Consider the following 23,113-nt stretch of genomic DNA (forward strand, 5'->3'; position numbering starts at 1 on the left):
ACAGGCAGCTCCTTGTGGAGCTCAAAGAGCTAAACTGTACATTTTTCCTCTAAGACAGGGTCACTTTTTGAACCCGGTCACTCAGAGTAACGATCTCTAAACAGCACCAACTATTAGATCGAGTGTTTGTTGAAAATGTGTTTATTTTCACACTCTGGGTTCTTATTAGGACTTCATCAGTGAACAATAATACATCAGTGTTAGTGATTCAAGACAATAAAGACTGCAATTTACATTATTCCATCTGACATCATAAGACTACATTTGTTTTCATTGACTTTATTCAGAGCTGCTGTAATTACATTTTAATGGAGAGCACATACTATTAAAAAGAAATAACATACTTAGATTTTGTGCCTTTCATTCAGAAAGTGAATAAGCTCTCAGATGTTACCTCCTATATTTACATTTCTTCCTTCATTGGGTCAGACAGATGGTCATCGTTCATTTTCGTTGTTTATTGATAGACCCCTCAAAGCACAGACTATTCATTCAAGATCTAAAATAATCAGATATCGCTTGCATGTCCCGGCCTCCGTAGATTTTCTCTGTGGATAATGGATAATTCAAAACTTGGCTGTGACCTTAATCCAGTTGATTCATACTGGCTCTGAGCCACACAGCTTAGCGAGGGCCCTCAGCTCGTGGTTTTGGGTAATTATGTGGCTGGTGGTCTGCGTTGAGAGGAGGGGCCGTTGTATGAGGGTGGCGTGTTTGACGGGGTCCTCGCTGTTGCGTCTGGGGGGGTAGAGGTGTCTGGACCCGGTCATGTCTTGATGTATGGAGTTGGTGGAAACATGGCATCCGTCTGGAGCCTGATGGGGGACTGAGCAGACGGTGTGGAGACACCCCCACAGCAGAATACCGGCAATGACCAGGAGCAAGATGCAGCACGTCAGCCAGACGCCCATGGCAAGCTCCCAGCCGCCCCGGTCGTGACCCTCACTGCTATCACTCTGAGTGCTGAACACCTGACACTGATCTCGCACCGGATTGGCTGCCTGACACGTCACACACAAGAAATACGGGGTCTGAGGGAGGAGGTTGGCCAGGTGTGTGTTTGTCTGACTGACGGGGATGCGTTCCTCGTGCATGAAGCTCTTGCGCTTGTAGCCCATCAGCAGGCTGTTCCAGTTGGGGTCATACATGACGCTGTAGAAGGTGTCCAGGCAGGTGGGGGATGGGGGCCAGCTCACTCTAGCTGACGAGGCCGATATGTTGTAGACCACGACCCCCATAATGCTCTCTGTCTGCTGCTCTCTTGGAAATGGTGGTCAAGTTGTCCTCAGTTGTTACAGTTTATGAATGAAAAACTGCACTGCAAAAAGAGAGAGCATGAAATTCCAGGTGTTATAGAGCCATAATTTCTCAGCCGTCTTCCTTCATAATGCATAATGATGACATTCTGTTCTGGTGCACCTTTTATGTGGAATAAATTAGATAGATAGATAGATATATACTTTAATGATCCCAAGGGAAATTCAGGTTATAATTATAAAATAAATAAATCATTAAGGGTGCGTTTTATAATCCAGTGTGCCTTATAGTGCGGAAAATGCTATACTCACTTATGCTAGGTAAAGATGCAAATTAACTTTAAAATATCCTACCTATACATCTCATTCATTGGGTCAAATATGATCTCTGAAAAGGACTGCATGCCTGTCTTACACACATTATCTAGAGCAGGAGAAGTGAAACAAAGAAAGGAGAATAAGCATTGTTCGAGAGCCTATCTGCAAAAAACTGCAGCGCTGGTAGGGAGGTGAGCATAAGTCCAGATGTCCAGCAGATTACGTAATGCGAGACTATTTTTGAAGAGGCTCATCTGTCCTGTTAAGTCACCTGTTACATGACAGGTGATGATGTGATAACCTGGAGTAGAACAAACACACTGGTACAGCTTGAACTGGCTTCAGGTTTGAGTTCAACATTTTAATAACAATGACTTTTTCACTAAAATGATAAAAAGATGTGGTCTTGAATTTAAACTCAGTGTACCATTTACACCAAGTGCTCACTTTGCTTCCCTTTTGCTTGAACGGATGCAGAATGTGGTGCTCATTGGAAGTGAGATACAAAATATACAATCAAATTATGTTGTTAGTGGACTTTTCTAAATAAATTACAATCTCCAGAGATTCCTGGTTTATTTAAGTCATTTAAATTTCTATCAGTCACCAGGCTTACGTCTGACTACTGTACAAGTTCTGAGACAAGACAGCTCTGTTCTCTCACTAATGACACTTGTTTATGAATCCTTTCATAAGTTGCATCCAGCAAATGTGTCTCCATAGCAGTGATGTAGAGACCATTGGTGACCATCCATTCAGAGAGCGATCGGGCAGACTTACCATAAACACACATGTTGAACGCACCGATCTGCTGAGCCTGAGGTGCTGCTTCCGTGAGACGATGCCGTGGTCTGGCTATTCAATCATATTAGCATCTGTGCAGCTGTCGCTGGATCTGCAGGTCTGAGTCTGGGCACTGCTTGATTTGTAAACCTCAGGAGTGGACCAGAGATTTGTCCGTCCTGATCTGCTGCTGGCACACTAGTGGCAGTGCTGCTGGATTAGAGCAGCAGCTTTAACTCAGTGGTGACAGGAGAGAGAGGGATCACAAATCTGTAGCAGTGATGTTAGAGTGGACTTAGTAGAAACTGTTCAAGTTGACTATTTGATTAACATTCCAATATTCGAATTTATTGCCAGAAATGTCCGTTGATCTAGATAATTAATTCATATTCAATGAACTATTTGGTCTTTGCCCTGGTTTCTTAAAATCTCTGATGGGGGATTTGAAATGTGTCCCGCCGGTCCATCTGTGCCAACGTTTATTCGGCAGCAAAATCTGGCATTTTCCAGATTGTCATGAAATGTGCTGTTCAGTGTCGTGGTCCCCAGAGGATGATTCCTTATGTTGGAGATGTGGCCGTCTGACACAGATGCTCCCTCCATGCAAACATGTTCACTTGTATGCAGAAATATAATATATGCATTATCTTTAACACCCCATGAGCTCTCCTCTAGCGCCACCCTCAGGCTAAAGTCTAAACTCTGCACAACAAATGTCCCAAAATCTGTAATTATTTTAATTAATTATTTATCTTAATTTATTAACTACATTGTGTGAAAAGTTCAAAATGAACCAATGTTGTTCTTCGTGTTTTCTATGTTTGTGTTTACAATCTTCCCTGTGAAAATGTGACAATAGCCACAAATACACCAAAGGCAGTGGAGATTACTTTTGAGTTCTTCTTGTAAATATGAAGGCCATGATTTAACAATAGCTTTAAAAGACTGGATAAGATGTGTTGCATCTGCCCGACAAATATTCAGTCCTTCTCCTTCTGCTGAATGTAGACTCTGAACCTGGCGTACAGCAGCATCTATGGTGCCTACAGGAATTTTGTGGGTCCGCCACACATCAAGGTCATGTGCAGACTTCTGGGATACCAGGGCATCGCTGTGGTGATGGAGGAGCTCTTGAAGGTTGTCAAGAGCCTGGTGAGTAGGACTGGTTTTTCAGTAAAGGTGTGTGGAATGCATAATTGGGGTTCTTTGTTACTTAGGAGACGGATGTGAACTCAGTAAACAAACGGAGCTCCGAGCTTTTCACGTGTCTGATCTTCATTGTTTCTTCATTGAGCTGCTGCGTTTACTTTGGTGTGTAACGCTAACTTTCTCTTGAACAGCTTCAGGGCACCATCATGCAGTATGTGAAGACCCTGATGGAAGTGATGCCGAAGATCTGCAGACTTCCCCGACACGAGTATGGATCCCCAGGTAATTAGCCAGGCTGTGTGTGCTGACTGAGACTGATCTCAGACCAGTCAGCTGCACAAAATTAAAACTCCTGAAAGCATGCACTAACTGTGTTCTTCACAAAATTAGCTGTGCTGCACAATCAGCTGAACCAGACAGTGTGACGGGTGTGAAATAAGGTGGGAAATGAGGTTCTCTGTGTGTTTCAGGGATCCTGGAGTTCTTTCACCATCAGTTGAAGGACATTGTTGAATACGCTGAGCTCAAGACGGTGTGTTTTCAGAACCTGAGAGAAGTGGGCAACGCCATCCTGTTCTGTCTGCTGAGCGAGCAGAGTCTGGTACGGGATTCACCTGGAGCAATATGAATAAATGTCACTTTGTCAGGAAACAGTTCAAACATACTTTGTATGTTAATGTTATTTGACTTCACTGTTCTGTCTCACAGTCACAAGAAGAAGTGTGTGATTTGCTGCACGCTGCTCCTTTTCAGAACATCCTTCCAAGAGTCCATGTCAAAGGTGAATGAAAAAGAACTTACAGCATATTTAAATGTTATGTTTGTTATGTGTATGAATTGAGGGACTTGGCAGGTGTTCCGAAGCTACTCTGTACAACCTGCTGTCTGTCAGTGCTGTATAGAAGTAGCTTTTATGCTGTATTATTTTCAAGGTGAGTGAAATGCTGGTAGTCATTTAGAGAAATGGCTTCATAATTATTTAAATGAGGGGATAATGGTCAACATTTTTATTTCAATTTCATCCTACCAAGGCAGCACTATGATCCAGTTTTCTTTGTTTCTGATTTCCATTGCATGACAATGATGATTTAGTTAAACTTCATCCCTGTCTGTCAAGGGAGCGACAAGATTATCCAAAAGTTTGTACAAAGACATTACAATCACAAAGGATGACATGAAATACCAGTATTTAAATTTAAAGTTAAACAACACCCATTACAGTATCACACCATCACACAATGATTGTTACACACACACACATACACACACACACACACACACGATTCTTGACTTCAATTCCTATTAAATAAAGGTGTTCAATAAAGCGACTAGAAATACAAAATGTTGGAAAATGGTTCAAGAGACACACAAAGACTGTTTCTCTCTACAAGTGAAAACAAGGAGGTTTAAGTTTATGTGCATTAACTCTACTTCCACATAAGATAACATTTTATGGCTCCATTCAGAAGATATCACATTTTTCATTTAAATATCAGTCTTTAAATTTTCTGTCACTGTTATCCTCATGCAGCGACTGCCATCGTGTTTATCCAATTAAGCAGCTGCATCTTGAGTTAAATCCGGTTTTAGGTATTATGCTATAAGATTCAATAAGATACGTTTTTGGATGTGTGACAAAACTATGAATTTGGCAAGAATCACAAGAGTAAAAGGTTATAGTGAACATTTGAGAAAGAATCACAACGAGACTCAACATCTCTCTCTGTGGCTTTCTGCTGACAACTAAACATGAATGTTTTGAGTTTCGATGGGGCTGTCACGCTAAAAAATAAAATAAAACATAAAATTAAATAATAAATCAAATAGATAAATACAATGAAATTACAAAATGTGTTTTTTCACATAATATAGGTGGTTGGAGGCTTTTTTACAAGACTGGAAGGTATTAAAATTATTTTAGTTATTTTAAATAGGGAAAAAAACTACGAGTAGTTTGACTTACGAGGCCGGTCACGGAACGAATTAAACTCTCAGTTGTCAGTTGTTTGTCACGTGTTGACACTAACACTTTGTGATGTGACTGCAAAGCCATCAATTCTTCTGATTATCTTTGTGAATGTTTGTATTTTGTCACAAACTTTGACTCAAGCTGGTGGTTATGATGTTTTGTTCAGGTGGTGGAGAAATTAAGAGTGTAATAGATTAAGGAGTTAATAAGTGTGTGTGTGTGTGTGTGTGTGTGTGTGTGTGTGTGTGTGTGTGTGTGTGTGTGTGTGTGTGTGTGTGTGTGTGTGTGTGTGTGTGTGTGTGTGTGTGTGTGTGTGTGTGTGTGTGTGTGTGTGTGTGTGTGTGTGTGTGTGTGTGTGTGTGTGAGAAAGAGGAAAGTGTTCATGTTGGTGGTCGTTTACGTCACAGGTGTAGATTTGTGTTAGTCCAGTGTTACAATATACAGTACTGTATTGACAAATCATAACAGTGTACACTTCCCGTTATTCCAGCGAAGGGCAACATTTGAAATGCTGTTATTGTGCTGAGCCAATCAGAGACAGAGAGAGGCGGGTCATTGTGTAACCATGGTAGATCCCATTCACCGCATTCTTGAAATGTGTCCCATGTATCTCTTGCAAAAATAGAGAAGCAGTTGTGTAATGATTTAGAGGTTTTCTTTAGAATTCAAGTCAATCACTACTTTATTTTTTATGTGGTGTGTCACATTTTATTTCATTGTGTATGCAAATCCTGCAGTCATGTTGTGATGTTCCAAATCCACATAGTTGCACCTAAAAAGGAGTGGCCTTCATGTCTGAGCAGGAAGAAATAGTGTTTACAGCAACTCGGTGCTGCAACAACCAATGTTCTTAAATTGAGCTCTCAGGAATAAATGAGATCAGGATGCACAGATGGTCTTACTGCAGACATTACACTTGTAGTCATTGATGCTTTCCTCTTCCTTGCAGAGGGGGAACGCCTCGATGCTAAGATGAAGCGCCTAGAAGCCAAATACACTGCCCTCCATATGGTTCCACTGATAGAGCGCCTTGGAACCCCACAGGTAGCAGCCAGTCCAGTGCAGAATCCAAGTCAAAGTGTCACCAGTGAACGTGTTGAAAACCACAGCTTCAGATTTCTGCTATGACAACCTTTCTCTCTTCCATTAGCAAATTGCCATCGCTCGTGAGGGCGACCTCCTGACCAAAGAGAGGCTGTGCTGCGGCTTGTCCATGTTCGAGGTCATCCTCACCCGTGTGCGCGGCTTCTTAGACGACCCCATCTGGCGTGGACCGCTGCCTAGCAACGGTGTGATGCACGTTGACGAGTGCGTGGAGTTTCATCGTCTCTGGAGCGCCATGCAGTTCGTCTACTGCATCCCTGTGGGAGCCCACGAGTTCACAGTGGAGTGAGTGTGGCATCTGCACGGCATCATACCAACACATGTGATTTGAGGTCCTCCAGCTTTATTCATGCACTCCACTACCTGTTTTCCAGGCAGTGCTTCGGGGACGGCCTCCACTGGGCCGGCTGCATGATCATCGCTCTCCTTGGACAGCACAGGCGCTTCGACATCCTCGACTTCAGCTATCACCTGCTCAAGGTGCAGAAGCACGACGGCAAGGATGAGGTTATCAAGAGCGTGGTGAGTTTGAGACACAATGATTAGACTGTCACTTAAAGCAGCAGAAATGCTGTTGATCAGCAAACTCGAGATTCTCTGGTCAGGTATAGTAATTACAATATCATATAATTGTTTATTTCAGTAAGTCTTTTCAAAAAGTGAAACTTATATTCATTCATCATACACAGACTGGTATAATGTAAATGTGTCCCTTAATTTTGATGATTATACCTGAATACTGATGACAATTCAATGTCTCAGAAAATTAGAATATTAAGACTGATACAAAAGACTTTCTGCAAATGAAAGTATGATCATGCCCAACACTCAGTACTTACCTGGGGCTCCTTTTGCCTGAATTGCTGCAGCCACGTGTGGCGTGGAGTCCATCAGTCTGTGTCGCCGTCCAGGTGTCATGAGAGCCCAGGTTGCTCTGATAGTGGCCTTCTGCTCTTTTGCATCCATGGGACTGGCGTATCACTTTTCATAATGCCTCATGGATTTTCTATGGGGTTAAGGTCAGGCGAGTTTGCTGGCCAATAAAGAACAGGGATACCCTGGTCCTTCAAGCAGGTACTGGTAGCTGTGGTCAAGTCCAAGTTGGAAAATAAAATCTACATCTCCCTCAAGTCGGTCAGCTGCAGGAAGCAGGAAGTACTCTAGAACTTTAGCCCAGGCGACTCTTCTGACACTGTCTCTTGTTCAAGCGTGGTTTGACACCAGGAATGCGACACCTGGATCCACGTCTTGATACGTGTGTGGGCGGTGGTTCTTGAAGCAGTAAGTCTGGTGCAGTCCACTCTTTGTGAATCTCCCCCACATTTTTGGATTGGTTTTGTTTGACAATCCTCTCCATTGTGCAGTTGTACCTGTTTGTCCACTCTTTTCTACCACATCCTTTCCTTCCCTTCACCTCTATTGATGTGCTTGGACACAGAGCTCTGTGAACAGCCAGTCTCTGGCAATGACCTTTGGTGTTTTGCCCTCCTTGTACAAGGTGCCAGAGGTCGTCTGTTGGATGACTGTCAGGTCAGCTGTCTTCCCATGACTGAGGCCATGTCCACACATAGCCGGGAATTTTTAAAAATTATTTTTTTCCCTCCGCTTAGAAAATAATTTGCATCCACACGACACCGTTTTCAAAAAAATCTCCATCCACACGTAAACACGTAAGTGCGTTGATCATCACTTTTATAGGCAGAACAACTCTGTAACAACTCCAAGAACGACTGGAGAGAGGACATGAACGTGTTGAAATTCTCATGCCATTCCTCCTAGAGGACAACTTCCATCTTAAAGTTCTCCCACCATCAGGCAGTGGATCCTGGTTTGACCCAGAACCTTCGTCTGTGTCATTAGCGAGGAACATGAATGAATGTTATTGTCTTTGTACATTAAAATAGGGTTCCATGGACAATGAGATGAGGACGATCCCACAACACGGTTTTGGCGACCTCTGTGCTGTTTTTACATGGTCACACGGGTCACACACACACACAATGTCACCGCAGGTTTTATTGCAGGCAAGACATTTTATTACCAAAAACTCCTGTTTCATCTGTTCACATGAAAATGCACACTCAGTGTTTTAAAAAATCTTCACTTCAGCCAGCATTTTGAAAAACCTTCATTTTTGTCATGGAGATATGCCTTGTCGTGTGAACGATGGGCCTAACTGTAGGAAAATATATATATTTTTAAAAGTACCCGGCTGTGCGTGGACATGGCCTGAGAGACTGTTTAAAAGCCTCTGTGTGTGTGTTGTGTCAAATAGCTGATTAGTATGTGGCACCAGGTAGTTTCAATATTCATCCATTCCACAACATTCTTATTTTCTGAGATATTGAATTTGGGATTTTCATTAGTATTCAGGTATAATCATCAAAATTAAGAGGGAACAAACATTTGAAACACATCAGTCTGTGTAATGATTGAATTTAACATTCCAGTTTCATTTTTTGAACGGAATTACTGAAATAAATTTGTTCATGATATTGTAATTACATGACCTCCTGTTGTTATGCAGACTACACCCAGAACCCGTTCATGACCTTAACCTGAGAGAACGCTTATCTGTTGTCTTACCACTGAGTAAGCAAGGCGTGACTAAACACGTTTTAGTCAAATAGTTTTCTACGATCACAACACACTGAAGGCTCAATAAGGTTTTATATTCTCTTTCTTAGCCGCTGAAAAAGATGGTCGACAGAATCCGTAAATTCCAGGTCCTCAACAATGAGATTTTTGCCATCCTGAACAAGTACCTGAAGTCTGGAGATGGGGAGAACATGCCGGTGGAGCATGTCCGCTGCTTCCAGCCACCGATACACCAGTCGCTCGCCAGCAGCTGAGGCCATACTGACCACCAGCATCAACTTTGAAACACTGGCAGCATTATCAGAGTATCCACAAATATTCCTCCTTTACTTCAAGTCCAGGACCATTAAATGTAAGCAAGTAGGGCCTCATTTGTCAATTTTTTTTTGTATTCACTTGTGCCTTATCAGAAATGAATCGATATTTCCCAATTTTGGATGAACTACTGTTTTATACTTGCAGAAAGCTGTAGATCAGGGGAGGGAAATTAGTTTTAACAGTTGAGTATTTAAAACTTGCGGTGGTGAAATATTAGTTTTGAACAGCAGCTTAATTTTAAGCAGGGTGAAAGCAATGTTGTACTTTCTATATTGTCGAACAAGCATGCAATACATTTTAAAGAAAATTGAAAAGTAATCATTCATACCTGTGTCAAGCATTTATTCACTGTGCCTTGTTTCAATGTTTTAATCATTTTAATTCAATAAATATGTAACAAATCTGTTGGTTTATCTCGTGAGCTTTTCAGGTAAATGCTAGAAAAAAGTTCAGAATGACGTCCAACAAAGATGTGTTACTTTCAAGTATCATGACAAAATCAAAGTGACCGTCCATTTAATTGTCATCTTTGTCAGCAGGACCCCATGTAGAATATATTAAACATTTGATTTATAGAAAGTAAGTCAGTGCATGAATATGTATATACTGTACATACATATATACACATAGCAAAACATTTCTTATAAAACTCATATTTACAGCGCTTCAGGAATGAATTTCAGTTCTAAAGAATGGAATATGACCAGGTCATAGTGAGAACAGTAAGGCAAATAAAAACAAATACAATCCACTGGTCTGTCACAGTCACCTTCCCCTTAGAGCTGATTGTCTTCTTCATTCTTATACTACAACAATGCCACAGTTGGTGAAGGGGGGGAGGGGTTCTTTAATGATCCAATGAGGACGCCATTGCCCCATTTCTCCTAGAGATGCTGTCAAAAGGCAATCCCATTTCCCTGTCCTCCACATCCTCTGTGGACTCATTCGACAGCAGTTCGTAGGTGCCGTGGGACCCCATGCCATTGGCAGTTGGAACGGCTCGCTCCTCCTTCCTCATGGACACAGCGAGAGAAGCCAAGCTAATGCTAATGTCTTTGAAGGCATGGAGCAAGAAGATCCCCACGATGATAGTGAGGAAGCCGCTGAGCGTTCCGATCACATCGTCTGTGCCCATGTGCTCCCATTCCTTGAACAGGATGGCAGAACACGTGAGCACAGATGTGGTGAAGAAGACGTAGTAGATAGGAGTCACCAGGGAGGTGTTGAAGATATCCAAAGCCTTGTTCAGGTAGTTGATCTGAGTGCTCACACAAGCGACCAGACCCACAAGCAGGATCCATGCCAGTGGATTGCTCACCACATTTTTCCCAGCAATTGCTTCCTTAATGGCGATTCCCAGTCCTTTGACACAGGACACTGACAGAGCCCCGATGACTGAACAGATGGTGATGTACACCAGGATATTTGTCTGACCGTGGCGTGGACCCACAACAAATATGAAGATGAGAGCCACAATGATGACTAGAGTGGCAAAGATAAAAAACCCTAAGAAAGAGAGGTAAACAAGGCTTAAGATGGCAATCATGGATGAAGAATTATGTCTAAAACTCTTCGTGTTTGATCTACAGATATATCTATATATTTTATAAGAAATAATGATTTCATCTATTTTATCTTCTAAGTTTTTGACAAAGGGTGACAAGGATGTAAACATTTGTGAATCAATAACAATATTTTGCTTTGAATTTTTTTTTACTGTACCTGGGTCAACCAGTTTCTTAGTCATGTGTTCAAGGCTGTTGATCTCTTCTTCCTGCGGAGCGTGAATTACCATGGTAGTGGAACCCAAGATGCTAAGCAGGCAACCAAGCTTCCCATGCAGGTTTAACCGCTCAGTCAGGAAGTAAGATGACAGCACGGCACTGCAATGGCATTCATGGTGAACTGTAGTAACTCTACTACATAAATCTATCCATACAAATATTAGGAAAACATTGTTCCAAGACACTCAGGATGTTGTCTGTACCTGACAAGCACGCTGAGGGCTCCCAGTGGGGTGACAAGAGTCGCAGGAGCAAAGGCGTATGCTGCAAAGTTTGCTGCTTCACCAGCTCCCACTGTGACAGATTAAGGAAAATTAGGTTAAGTGTGTTATAATTACAACAGGCACAGAAAAACAAGTGCTTGAGGTTTGTGTGCTGCAAAAACTTAATTACAAAATACATTAATTGCAAATAATTTGAAGTAAAAGTATTACAAATTATGCACAAGTTAGCTAAACTAATTTTAATCAACATTATTTAACTCCATTTATATCTTAGCTGAAGATTGTCATTACTTACTTGACAGTAAGCCAGCCCACCACAGCCATTCTTTCAGATATGCATGACCGCCCTGTCCTGACGAGCAGAGGAATGAACACTATTTTTAAAACGTGACTCCACTCGTAAACTCGTAAAAAAATCAGTCGCATGTAAGCAAAACCTCTATCATGACTACAATTAGACATGTGCATTGAAACCAAGGTGAAGGACAGGTGAAATGAAGTTAATGTGCACTAGGTGATAAATAGAGTATAGTAGAGTATAACTTTATCCCTTAAGGAGGTTCCGTCAGGGAAATGAATTTCTCCATCGCACACAGCACAGTAAGTACACAAAACACAGAAAAAGCACACAGAAAGCACCAGCACATAAAAAGTAGTACAAAACCAAATAGAAAGATTAATAAATAACCCATCAAGAATATACAAATAGAAAATCATAAATAGGTATACAAATAAAAAATAAATAAACAGGCCTAGTTAAGTATGGGTACAGTGAAATGGAGTGCTGTTAACTCATACACACATACACACACACACACACACACACACACACACACACACACACACACAGACGTTCGAAAATATAGACATGGCTTTGTAAAGTATGACTTATTAGTCAACTGTCAAGTATTCCATAAATAGATCAGGGAGTGCCTTAACTCTGCTAACAGTTTCTAAAGGATTTCTGTGTAGGGTGAACTGCATGCCCATTAAACACTGACAAAAATCCAGTACCTGCCCGCATCGACCCCTTCTTCGCCAGTCTCAGAAGTCCTTTCTTCTTGAGGATAAAACTGCCCCCGATGAAGATGCTGGAGCTGATGGCTAATCCTAGACCTATATAGAAGTCATACTTCCCTCTGTCCTGACCCATATTGAGGCTGGTTATGTTGTTGTCGTCTGTCACATTTATGACCCAACAACGTAGATGCTGACCAAAACTACTGTTCTGGTTAGCAACGACACCTGGGAGCAGGACATATGGAAGAAAACAAAAGTATACGTATCAGCTATGACAGACACAGCGCACAGGTGAAGCAATGCAGTGACTTACCATTCTCACAGGTGAGGTTACAGTATGAGGTATGATTAGATGTGGAGAAAATATCCATCTATCTACTGTTACTGCTGCCTGGTCGCACATTGACACACAAGTGACTGCTGACAAGCCAACCGGTTGTCTGGGTGTTACACATGAAAGAACTTTGAGTGACTCCGCTGCTCTGTCAACATCCTTCTTCTAAAGAAAGGAATTCCGGAAGTGTCACTGCTCCTGACCTGAACAGGCTAGCTACAGCTCTGGGACCAGCTAGCGTTAAGTCGCTTTCAACAGTCGGTTAAACAAGTATTCGATTATTAATTACGACCACACCATTCTTAGAAGAAAACACACTACACAATGGTGCCACAGAGTCACGTTAGGATTATTTTAACACCATCGAGCGTCTAGAATGAGACGTGTTATCCACGTTAGCTTACATTAGCCATACGGCTAACTGGTTGGCTTATCAGAAATCAGTTAGCATTTAGCAAGGGTACAGGTTGCTGGCTAGGTTTAATAGGCTACTATGAGAGTTACATACCAGTTTAAAGTTGTCTGGTTCCTCCAACGAGCACACAGCAGCTAGAGGTTAGCTAAAAGGCAGCCTGGGCCTTAGCTTGACATAGCATTCTCCCTTCTTTACATTCAGCCAGTTCCCACGCCGTTTAGCTTCACTGCCGCACCGCGAGACTCTCCGTCTGTCAACGGCAGAGACGTGACCTTTGAACCGTGCGCCCTCTGCTGGCTGAGGCGCAGTCCCACAGGTGTGTCGGGTCACACAAAGGAGGCTGGAGCTCATGAACCTGGTGTTAACGAAAGTTAGCAACACTGGACTTACTAAAGGTTTGTGAACAAAAGCTTACTTAATAAGTTTATATTCAACATGAATCACATCAGAACCTATGCATGTTTATCCTATTGTAGAAAACTAAGTTTGGCAGCAAAAGTTCTTCTTCTCCTTTCGGCTTTTCCCTTCAGGGGTCGCCACATCAAATCAATTGCCTCCATCTAACCCTGTCTTCTGCATTGACAGTAAAATTTACTAAGAATTAATCATACAAAATTGTTAAAGATGTCCTCCTAACTGCATTTAAGGAGTAGTTAATTCAAAAATAAACTCATTTCAAATAAATAAAATGGTTACAGCTCTCTTAATATATTAAAAGGCACCTCTGCAGTGCACAGATGTTTAAAGTTTTTGTTTTTTTGAGTTTTTCCCTATGTGATAAATCAATAGCAAATGAGCCTAAACTGATATTGTATGCATGTAATTGTACAAAACACAAATGGCAAAGGTCCTTAATATAAAGGTATATGTGGCAAAGTTTGCTGCTACAGGATTAAGGATTGTGAAGGATTAAGGCACATTAACTGTGTTTTAATGATGGCTTTCAGAACAAGAACAACTTCTATTTGTGTTTGTTGCCACAACTTTAATTACAAAGGATATCAATTACAAATAATTACAGCCTACAGGTCGTAATTATTTGTAATTACAACCTGTAGATACACAACAGTCAACTTTCCATCCATCCATCCATCCATCATCAACCGTTTATCCGGGGCCGGGTCGCGGGGGCAACAGTCTCAGTAGGGATGCCCATACTTCCCTCTCCCCAGACACCTCCTCCAGCTCCTCCGGGGGGAGTCCGAGGCGATCCCAGGCCAGCCGAGAGACATAGTCCCTCCAGCGTGTCCTAGGTCTTCCTCGAGGACCCTCCTGGTAGGACATGCCCGGAAAACATCCCCAGGGAGGCATCCAGGAGGCATCCTCAACAGAAGCCTGAGCCACCTCAGCTGGCTCCGCTCGAGGTGGAGGAGCAGCGGCTCTACTCCGAGCTCCTCCCTGGTGACTGAGCTCCTCACCCTATCTCTAAGGGGGTGCCCAGACACTCTACGGAGGAAACTCATTCCAGCCCCTTGTATTCGGGATCTTGTCCTTTCGGTCATGACCCAAATCTCATGACCACAGGTGAGAGTAGGAACGTAGAGTGACCGGTAAATCGAGAGCTACGTCTTGCGACTCAGCTCCTTCTTCACCACAACAGTCAACTAATACATTTAGAAATAACAAAAGATAACCAAACTCCCATCAATAGAGGCCTTTTAGCTGTAATGATGGTATATTTCTCACGGATCTGTCAATACAACAAATGCTCACCAAAGCCAGCACAAAGCTGACACAAACACTACTAGAAATGAGTGTAAACATAAAAATAAACAAAAAACAGATCTTGTTTAAATCCCTCGTGTAACCTAACCACAACGCAACCCGACAAAACGGCTAATAATCACAGAACAAAGGCTCATTTTGTAGATTAGTTTTATAAATGTACTGACACAAATCAGTGATAGTTGATGTTCATTTTCCATACAACACCTGCACCAAAGAAAATACTGCATTAAATAATTTGGCTCACACTAAATGAGCTGTTGTGTAGAGGATTCTACCTCAATTCAGTCTATTATTGGTGGAATACTAAAGGCAAACACTCAACATAAAAGTAAACAGAATTATTTGGGTTCTTGTTAAATAATTACCAATGTCTTGTTAGGCTATTTGTTAGTATTGGAAAATATTAATAGAGACATATACACATATATCTGAGTGAGCTGCTTAAAAGCAATGAGAGGTAGTTGCAGTTTCATTAAAACTAATCAAACATAAGAGTAAACTGTTGAGTGTAAGTTACAGCTATATTCAAGTTTTATTCATTTAAAGTGGATTTCACAAATTAAATTTGAACTGTATGTTACAAGAAATTCAGTATTGCACAAAACTCATCAAGAGATCTCAGTCAGTCTGTCTTCTTCTTCCAAGTAATCAAAGCCTCTTGAGAAATGCGGAGTAAAATCACTCCAACACACACTGTTGCCAGACCACAAAGCATGGCGAGACTATCAGTTAAAGTCAGCTCTGTCCACTCCTTGAAAACAATAGCAGAGGCAAGAATGACAGTAGATGTGAACGTCACATAGTAGATGGCTTCAAATGTGCTGGAGCTGAAACATTCTAGGGCCTTGTTGATGAAGAAGAACTGTGTCAGGATGCTGAGAGCCAGCGTTCCCAGCAGCCCCACAAAGAGAGCCAGGGCTCTGCTGCTCGAGGGCCCTTGTCCAAAGGCGTCTTGTGCAACCAGGCCAAGTCCTTTACTGCTGGGAACCGTGAAACCTCCCAAAAGGGAACATATGACAGCATAGACCATTATGTTGGACGTGCCATGAGATGGAGCAATCCACACAATTAGTATGAGCAGCAGCAGGAGCACCGAGAAGGCATAAAGTATCAATGCTGCAGGATGAGAAAAATCATATTGTCATTTGTAACACTTCTAATGATTACTTCATCATTAAAAATGCTGGAGGACACATTTTTCAAATACTGGAATGAGTTAAAAGTAGAAACATAAACAGGTCACCTGGGTCCGACAGCCGCTCTTCTAACTGCAGCCTCGATGTTACAACCTGTGCTTTAGGAGCGTGGATGATCAACGTGACGGAGCCACAGCAGCACAATACACAGCCCAGTTTTCCCAAGACATTTAAATGCTCCTTCAAGATCCAAGAGGACAGCACGGCCCTGTATCACACAACAAAGTCTTGTTGCAAGATAAATGAAGCAATTCATGGATTCCTGAAAAGTGTTAATGGTGTAAAATCTGGACGATGTATACAATGGGATGAAAGTAGGATGGAGAGGCTTAAAGTGACAGCAGCAGTGATTTATACAGACTGAAGTAGTTTTAGTGTTAACAATACAAATGACTGAGGTAACAAACCCGTCTGATCAGCTGTTGTATGTTCAGATTCAGATATAAGGTTCTAATGCTGCTAAGAATAGAGGAGAAAGTGAAGGACATAGAAGTGTTTTTTTTTTTTTAAATATCTGGCATACAGAGTAGGGCATTTCAGTGAAAAACAAATATCTCTTACTCAAGTATAACAACATTATGCTGCTTTATAAAAATTTTGGTCATTGTATTTTCACCAAAATGTCACATTACAAGTGTTTTAAATTTTACTTACCCAAATAACACTCCCAGTGCTCCCAGTGGTGTCACTATCACAGCAGGGGCTACGTTGTACGCCAAGAAATTACCAATTTGACCGACAACCACTAAAAAAAGAAATTACTGTACTATATTATGCATTTATGAAGATGAATAAATATTGAAATAAGGGACAGAGAATATGATATGGTTTGTCATATGGATTAAAGGGCATCCAGTGGCGATAGATGGCGCAGTACTCACTGGACACTGTTCCAGTCCACCACACCACATCCGTCAGGTACGAGCCGCCTGGAAACAGAAGAATTCACACGGGAAGTCTCAGGATAAAGATTCAGAATAAAGTGCATAACGATCACTGATGCGTCTGCGGTCTGTCTACCTCTGTCACGGGAGCGCAGGATTCCCTTTTTGTGAAGCACAAAAGTCGAGCCGTTGATGAAACTTGATAACACCGCTATGAGCACTCCAGCCCCGGGCGACGAGGCGCCGCCGTGAACCGTGCCGGCAGGCATAAATCTGGATGATGTCAATCACATCAGCTGATCGTCAAATATCTTCCAGATCGTCAGGCCAACTTCGTGGTTTGAATTAGGGAAGTGTACAAGTGCGCATGCGCGGCACCTTTGCACCCGATGTTTATGTTTTGTTTAAGGCGAATAAGGTTTGCTGGTAGTGAAAATATTTGGTGACATTCTACATATGTCTAGGATTGCTTTGGGATGGCCTGGTTTCCAACCAAAAAGAAAATTCTAATTTCTTGTCCATGGCAGTAAGATAGGTCTATATGAAGTTATCATCGACCTATACATGGGATCTTTTAATAAAAATTTAATTTGGACCCAATGACTGCTGGGATTGACATTGTATTTGACTGCCTCGATGAACGGAGATTGCTTACGTCAACTTTTCTGCCAAACCTGTTTTCATGTGTTTGAATTTATATACAGTGTGGGAAGCATTTGTTTCATGAAATAGGGTATACATATACAGTACAGTACTGTAATGTACTGTATTTTATTTGATATAAAATGAGACACACCGCCAACTAGCGGAAGATTTTCCCTCGTTGCAGGCCCACCCCTCCCCTCCTATGTCCCGCCTTGCATCTAAAAAGGAGTGCACATATTATGTTACCGATCGGCACGAGCGGGCGGAGAAAGAGTCAGCGGCCGACCCGCCCGTCACCGGGCTGCCGTAGTGCATTACGATCGCAGTAGATCTGGCAGTTACGTTTACGTAGTTTGTTTCCATGCCTCGTGCCTCAGTCCGAGATCTGTCAATCAAGTCCATTATGAACCTTTCGCTAATGCAGCAGCAAAGCAGCTGAGGGGACGAGAATAGCTTGAGAAGCGAGCACAGGTAATTTAGATATTTGTTATCACAAATGACACTGAACCCACTGTGTTTGCGAACTTCTGCGTAGGTTTCATCCAATTGATTTCAGTGTCATGGTGCATTATATGAAGAATTATTAACGCTAGTTTAGCGTTAGCTAGCTGACGCTGTGCTTGTATTAGCTGTCTAGGAGGCTAAGAAGTTAGCTTTAGCTGCCAAGCTAACGTGAGAATTACCTCAAGTAGGTGCTGCGTTGCTACGTGCGGATGCTGTATCTGTCTGTTGTAAACATCCGAATCTGTTATTAGATGTGATAACCGTGTTAAAACCAGTGTATCAAGGTTAACAGAGAATATGTCCTTGGTAGCATTTATTGATATGATATTCTGGTTTTGCTATTAAAGTATAATGTAACGTTATAATCATGGCTAGATATCTATCCGGAAACTCACGTCAATCACTACATAGTAAAGCCATGGCTAACACAACGAAGTGACATTGTGTTACATGTCTTAATATTAGTAAAAAAAATTGAAGGAATACGTGATCATTTTGCATTGTGAACAGCATCACTTAATGTTTACATAGGACTTAAGTTATTAATAATCGCTTTAATATTTTAGGATGTACCATAGAATTAGGAATGATTAAGTCCCGTGCTTTGTCGATTGGTATCGGTTTTATGTTTTTGGGGTGTAATTGGAGGAAACTGGCAGGTCACCAGTGTGAAGTCATGTTATATTTTGACTTAAAAACATTGCCCGTATTAATCTATTTTATTGAATTTAAAGTAGTGATTCTGGGGCCTCGACACTACACGAGGATTTATTTGAAGCCTGACACAAAAAACTAACAAATAAATTGAAGCTAAATCAGCTCCATTAATCGCTGTTTTAGCTCATCCAGCCAGTTTACTGCTGTGTTCACACCGTCAGCTTTGATGCAGACACACCGTATTCTCAGTTGAACCTATTAATGATATGATAGCTTTGATTTTTAATTTGGTTTTACATGACTTTATCTCATCTTTAATGCTCTGAGCGAGTGTCTCTGTTAAACTCAGGTTATGTTGCGGCACCACAGAGGCATCACTGTTTTCTTTCTGGCTAAGCAACCGAAACTTGAGTTTTCTAGGCTGTTTCCATAGTAACTTACTATTAGTATGTAGAATTAGTAGTGCATTAGTAACTACTATATATTGGACTTGTATGGTAAAGCCAGTGTGCCCTTACCAGCTAATGTTTCCAGCATCCCATGTTATGTTTTGTCTTTCTTGATTATCAGTTTAGTATTTTCAAATTTATTTTAGCATTTTCTTTATCATTCCAATCATTAACCTGATTTTATATTACAGTATGTGCACCATTATTTTTGGTTCTAATTATAATTATTTCATTTTTTTGTTCCACGGGGTCCACCCGGAACATTTGAATGCTGCGCCAGCTATATATTAAAAAAATTTGCTTTATGGAACTGAATCAAGTGAATATAAGACAAACTAGCCAGTTTATTTGATAAACATAATGAAAAAGGCCCCTGAATAGGAGCATTCTAATGATGCGAACCCTTTTATATCAGGCATTATTAGCAGACTCTTAACATATGTTTGTACTACTGTACTGTGTTTGTCTAGCGTCTTAATAACTATCTCCTCTCTTGTCTATCATGCAGGTTGGCTGCTTTGCAGCCAGGAAAGGAGAGGGGAAGATGCCTTCTCAATCTTTCACTCTTGATGCTCAGCTGAGATTTCATGACAAATGGTTGAAGATTGACTTACAGGTATGTAAGGAGTGACACATGTGAAAATTACTGCTTCCTCAAATTAGGATAACATCGTGCTAGTCACATTTGATGGGTAGAAATAAAAATTCTATTTGACAGTTTTTTTGTAGAAATATTTTATTTTGCTCCGTTCATCCAACTACATCTTATCTGCAATTCTCCCATATGGTTATTGCTGTAATAGAATGTACTGCACTGCTCCTTGTAGACACTAATTATTTCTAAAGTCAGTCAGTAATTTTTCTGATGGAAGTGATTTAAACTTTTGCTAAAAAGTAGATGCATGTCACACTAGATAGCATAAAAAGTCAAAATTCTGCTTTTAAGCTTGAGAAGAATGAAACGGCAAACTGAACAATGACTATATACAGTATGTTGTAATTAGCTGACATGTCGGATCACACGAAATATTGCTGTTCTGCATGATCCTTATTCAGATAGTTGTTGTTTTCTGTGTTGTGGGGTATCCTAAGGTTAGGCTCATAAGCCTGATTGAAAAGGTAATGGAAAGGTCTCTGTTGTGAAAACAATCATGTGATTGCTGTAATTATAGTCAGTCATAGTCAACTTGATTGTCAAATGTAACATATGCACGACATACAGCACAGATGAAATTACAGTCCTCTCAGACCCACAGGCGGTAAAAAAACACTGAAGAACCGCTCTAGCGGGAGAGAGAGGAACCACTGTGTGGGCACGCGCCACCATCCTGTCCTATCCCAATTTATGAGGTATTCAATCAACACATGATGGCCTTAGAGATTACTCATACTACAGATTTGTCATACAGTGAGCCCAATAATCCCAACCACAAACTGCACCCGTGAAATTCTAGAAATCCTGTTTTGAGCTAAATGAGAGGTAAAATTCGAGGTTGTTTTGCATCAGTAGTCGTCTCAGTGCTGCTTATGGAAGCTTTATTCCTGTGTGTCTGCTTTGGTGTCTGTAGGCTCTATGGTTTCTGATATTTAAGTGGTTGCATCCTTGAGAACAAGGTTGGTGCTCATTTTTCGTAGTGAGGAAAAAGTCTGAATGTTATACTCTCAAGGTGAATGGCATATTTGCACTGCAGATCTATCCTTGAAGTGTTCTATAAGCGATAGTGCCACTATTTATGATCTCATTCATTAAATATCCGTTTTAGTTTCTTTGTTGGTTTATTAGCAGAAGTGTTAAAAAACTACAAGATGGGGGGCCCTTGAGCAAGGCACAGAACGTAGCTACTTATCACTCTTATTATTTTTATCTGTATAGGTCCTGTGTGTGTGTGTGTGTGTGTGTGTGTGTGTGTGTGTGTGTGTGTGTGTGTGTGTGTGTGTGTGTGTGTGTCTGTGTCTGTGTCTGTGTCTGTGTCTGTGTCTGTGTCTGTGTGTCTGAGTGTCTGGTTTGTGTGTGTGTGTCTGTGTGTTCGTGTGTGTGTGTGGGTGTGTCTGTGTGTTTAAAATGTCTCTTCACTTGGACATCTCACATTCTCCCACCTACTGGAGCTCAGTAGTGCTCTGTTTTGTATATCTGTACTTGATTTTGATCTTATTTTTGGCTTGACTTTAATTTTCTATATTGTATTTTATCCTCAATTTGGCTAATTTTTATGCGTAGATAGATAGTTTATTTCTCCCGGATGAAATTGTATATCTGTTGTAATTTATCTGTTCCATTTATATTCTATTTCTGTTTTTCTTTTATTTTTTTAGCACTGTGTTTGCAGATTCTTTATTATGAAAGATTCAATGCTGCATTTGTTGAATGACAATTGCTATACCGTATATATACCGGTATATTATTATTGTTATTGTTATTATGCCAAACCAGTGTCAAACATAATCAAGTGAGTACATGTGTTTTTTTTATTAAATACGTTGTGCTGATTTCCTTGTGTTTCTTTTTCTGTTGCAGCGGATGTTCTCTCCTGAGGGGCTTAGTGAGATGTGGAATGAAATGGTCAATGATGAAGAGATATCATTCAACAGAGAAGAATCGGCTCACACTGGTATGGCACTAAGAGATTACATTATTCATGTACCCCTTGTTTTATTACATTGCTGTCATCTGTTAGTACACATGTTAGTTACACATGTACTCCGTAACTTAATGACTAGGATTTGCTTTTGATCCTCTCTGTTGGACAAGAATACTAGAATTTAATTTTGTTCTTCCAGAGGATTGCACTGATTGCTTCGTAACCCAGAAGAAGGAAGAACCAAATGACAAAGAAAAGAAGGAGGAGGAGGAGACGACATCATCTGTGCATCACACCATCATTGACACTTGGGACTGGGGACGGCAGCCAGGTGAGAGCTGCACAAAAAGGTTTCAATGCATCAGGGTACAAAATGTCCTGTTGTGGGTCCTGTCGCAGAGCCCTGTTTTCCTGTTGCAGCTTTTGCTATTTTACACCTTTTTGTTTCCAACATTGGTAATGGATACCATGCTGCCAGCAGGTGGTTTCACAACGCCTGAAGGCCTTTGACGTTTATTAATTTTGTGTCTCTTAGGTCACACGGATGTATTTGTGTCTTGCTTGGCACGTGAGTTGTGGAAACTGAAATGAGTCGTAGTCTGAAGGTCTAAGTAGTTATTTTTACTCCTGGGCGCCTCTTGGTAGGTGTTATAATGTGGCCCACACGGGTGACGTCCCTGACCCTCGCTGTGTTTACTGGTAGGATAGGGTAGGAGCGTGTTATGGAGTTGCGAGATAAGCACACTGCTTTGGGAGGGGAGGGAGGGGGCTGCTCTGTCACCGATGCTTAAAGTTCAAACAGCACACTTCCTTCTTTTCCACTGAATGGTTGAATATCTGGAACATGTTGATCTCAGTGGTTAGAGCCCAAACCCAACCTATTGTGTGGAGGGCAGAATGGTGCAGGGAAGAGTGACTGAGTTGCTCTGAATCCTAGCAGCGGTCTTGTTTTTCACTGAACCCTTTGAGTTTATCAGTTGTCTAGCGTTAGCTTTTAGCCATGGGCTATGTGTAATAAATTGAGCCCATGTTTGAATGGGACTCATATATGTCCTGACAGCTCAGGACAGCTGATTGTATACTCATACAACCTCAGGCCAGTCAGGCTTACATAAAGCTTAAGTGGATTTCAGACCTGCTATTTTGACTCATCTTGTCTTTCTTGCAGAGCTGCAGTATGGATACAAGCATAGTAGTAA

The 23,113-nt window shown here is 41.3% G+C and overlaps 5 protein-coding genes across 12 annotated transcripts in view; 2 read left to right on the top strand and 3 right to left on the bottom strand.

The window, feature by feature from the left end:
• cyfip1 (cytoplasmic FMR1 interacting protein 1) overlaps nucleotides 1-9,900 on the top strand; it is a 32,079-nt gene extending 22,179 nt beyond the window's left edge. For all 3 annotated transcript variants that reach the window (XM_068318738.1, XM_068318739.1, XM_068318740.1), the window contains exons 24-31: nucleotides 3,366-3,509; nucleotides 3,698-3,788; nucleotides 3,977-4,107; nucleotides 4,215-4,287; nucleotides 6,425-6,519; nucleotides 6,626-6,864; nucleotides 6,954-7,101; nucleotides 9,267-9,900. In XM_068318738.1, coding sequence (XP_068174839.1) covers nucleotides 3,366-3,509; nucleotides 3,698-3,788; nucleotides 3,977-4,107; nucleotides 4,215-4,287; nucleotides 6,425-6,519; nucleotides 6,626-6,864; nucleotides 6,954-7,101; nucleotides 9,267-9,431 — 1,086 coding nt within the window. In that variant the 3' untranslated portion in view covers nucleotides 9,432-9,900. The remainder of the gene's footprint in view (nucleotides 1-3,365; nucleotides 3,510-3,697; nucleotides 3,789-3,976; nucleotides 4,108-4,214; nucleotides 4,288-6,424; nucleotides 6,520-6,625; nucleotides 6,865-6,953; nucleotides 7,102-9,266) is intronic.
• Nucleotides 167-2,616, bottom strand: LOC137599367 (fibronectin type III domain-containing protein 9). Of its 2 annotated transcripts, none has more exons than XM_068320250.1 (2): nucleotides 2,355-2,616; nucleotides 167-1,313 (listed from the first exon to the last, which is right to left on the bottom strand). In XM_068320250.1, the coding sequence occupies exon 2, from the start codon at nucleotides 1,236-1,238 to the stop codon at nucleotides 600-602; it is 639 nt and encodes a 212-aa protein (XP_068176351.1). In that variant the 5' UTR covers nucleotides 1,239-1,313; nucleotides 2,355-2,616; the 3' UTR covers nucleotides 167-599. The 2 variants fall into 2 exon arrangements, with proteins under 2 accessions (XP_068176351.1, XP_068176349.1); XM_068320248.1 differs by having other exon boundaries at nucleotides 167-1,318.
• On the bottom strand, nucleotides 9,850-13,544 carry nipa2 (NIPA magnesium transporter 2). Of its 2 annotated transcripts, none has more exons than XM_068318742.1 (6): nucleotides 13,366-13,544; nucleotides 12,518-12,748; nucleotides 11,799-11,855; nucleotides 11,483-11,573; nucleotides 11,218-11,378; nucleotides 9,850-11,001 (listed from the first exon to the last, which is right to left on the bottom strand). In XM_068318742.1, the coding sequence occupies exons 2-6, from the start codon at nucleotides 12,654-12,656 to the stop codon at nucleotides 10,343-10,345; spliced, it is 1,107 nt and encodes a 368-aa protein (XP_068174843.1). In that variant the 5' UTR covers nucleotides 12,657-12,748; nucleotides 13,366-13,544; the 3' UTR covers nucleotides 9,850-10,342. The 2 variants fall into 2 exon arrangements, with proteins under 2 accessions (XP_068174843.1, XP_068174842.1); XM_068318741.1 differs by lacking the exon at nucleotides 13,366-13,544 and adding an exon at nucleotides 12,837-13,210.
• Nucleotides 13,545-15,184: 1,640 nt separating this feature from the next.
• nipa1 (NIPA magnesium transporter 1) lies at nucleotides 15,185-17,411 on the bottom strand. The gene is made up of 5 exons (XM_068320168.1): nucleotides 17,217-17,411; nucleotides 17,078-17,125; nucleotides 16,851-16,941; nucleotides 16,244-16,404; nucleotides 15,185-16,116 (listed from the first exon to the last, which is right to left on the bottom strand). Exons 1-5 carry the CDS (start codon nucleotides 17,347-17,349, stop codon nucleotides 15,623-15,625), a joined length of 927 nt encoding a protein of 308 aa, XP_068176269.1. The 5' UTR covers nucleotides 17,350-17,411; the 3' UTR covers nucleotides 15,185-15,622.
• A 614-nt stretch (nucleotides 17,412-18,025) lies between these two features.
• Nucleotides 18,026-23,113, top strand: part of herc2 (HECT and RLD domain containing E3 ubiquitin protein ligase 2) — a 49,360-nt gene continuing 44,272 nt past the window's right edge. For 3 of the 4 annotated variants that reach the window (XM_068318505.1, XM_068318507.1, XM_068318508.1), the window contains exons 1-4: nucleotides 18,027-18,196; nucleotides 19,844-19,951; nucleotides 21,851-21,944; nucleotides 22,114-22,245. In XM_068318505.1, the coding sequence (XP_068174606.1) occupies nucleotides 19,880-19,951; nucleotides 21,851-21,944; nucleotides 22,114-22,245 (298 nt within the window). In that variant the 5' untranslated portion in view covers nucleotides 18,027-18,196; nucleotides 19,844-19,879. Of the gene's footprint in view, nucleotides 18,197-19,843; nucleotides 19,952-21,850; nucleotides 21,945-22,113; nucleotides 22,246-23,113 lie in introns of all 4 variants that reach the window. The other variant, XM_068318506.1, reaches the window with a different exon arrangement.

The sequence above is a fragment of the Antennarius striatus genome, chromosome 7, assembly GCF_040054535.1.
Source record: "Antennarius striatus isolate MH-2024 chromosome 7, ASM4005453v1, whole genome shotgun sequence".
Lineage (NCBI taxonomy): Eukaryota > Metazoa > Chordata > Actinopteri > Lophiiformes > Antennariidae > Antennarius > Antennarius striatus.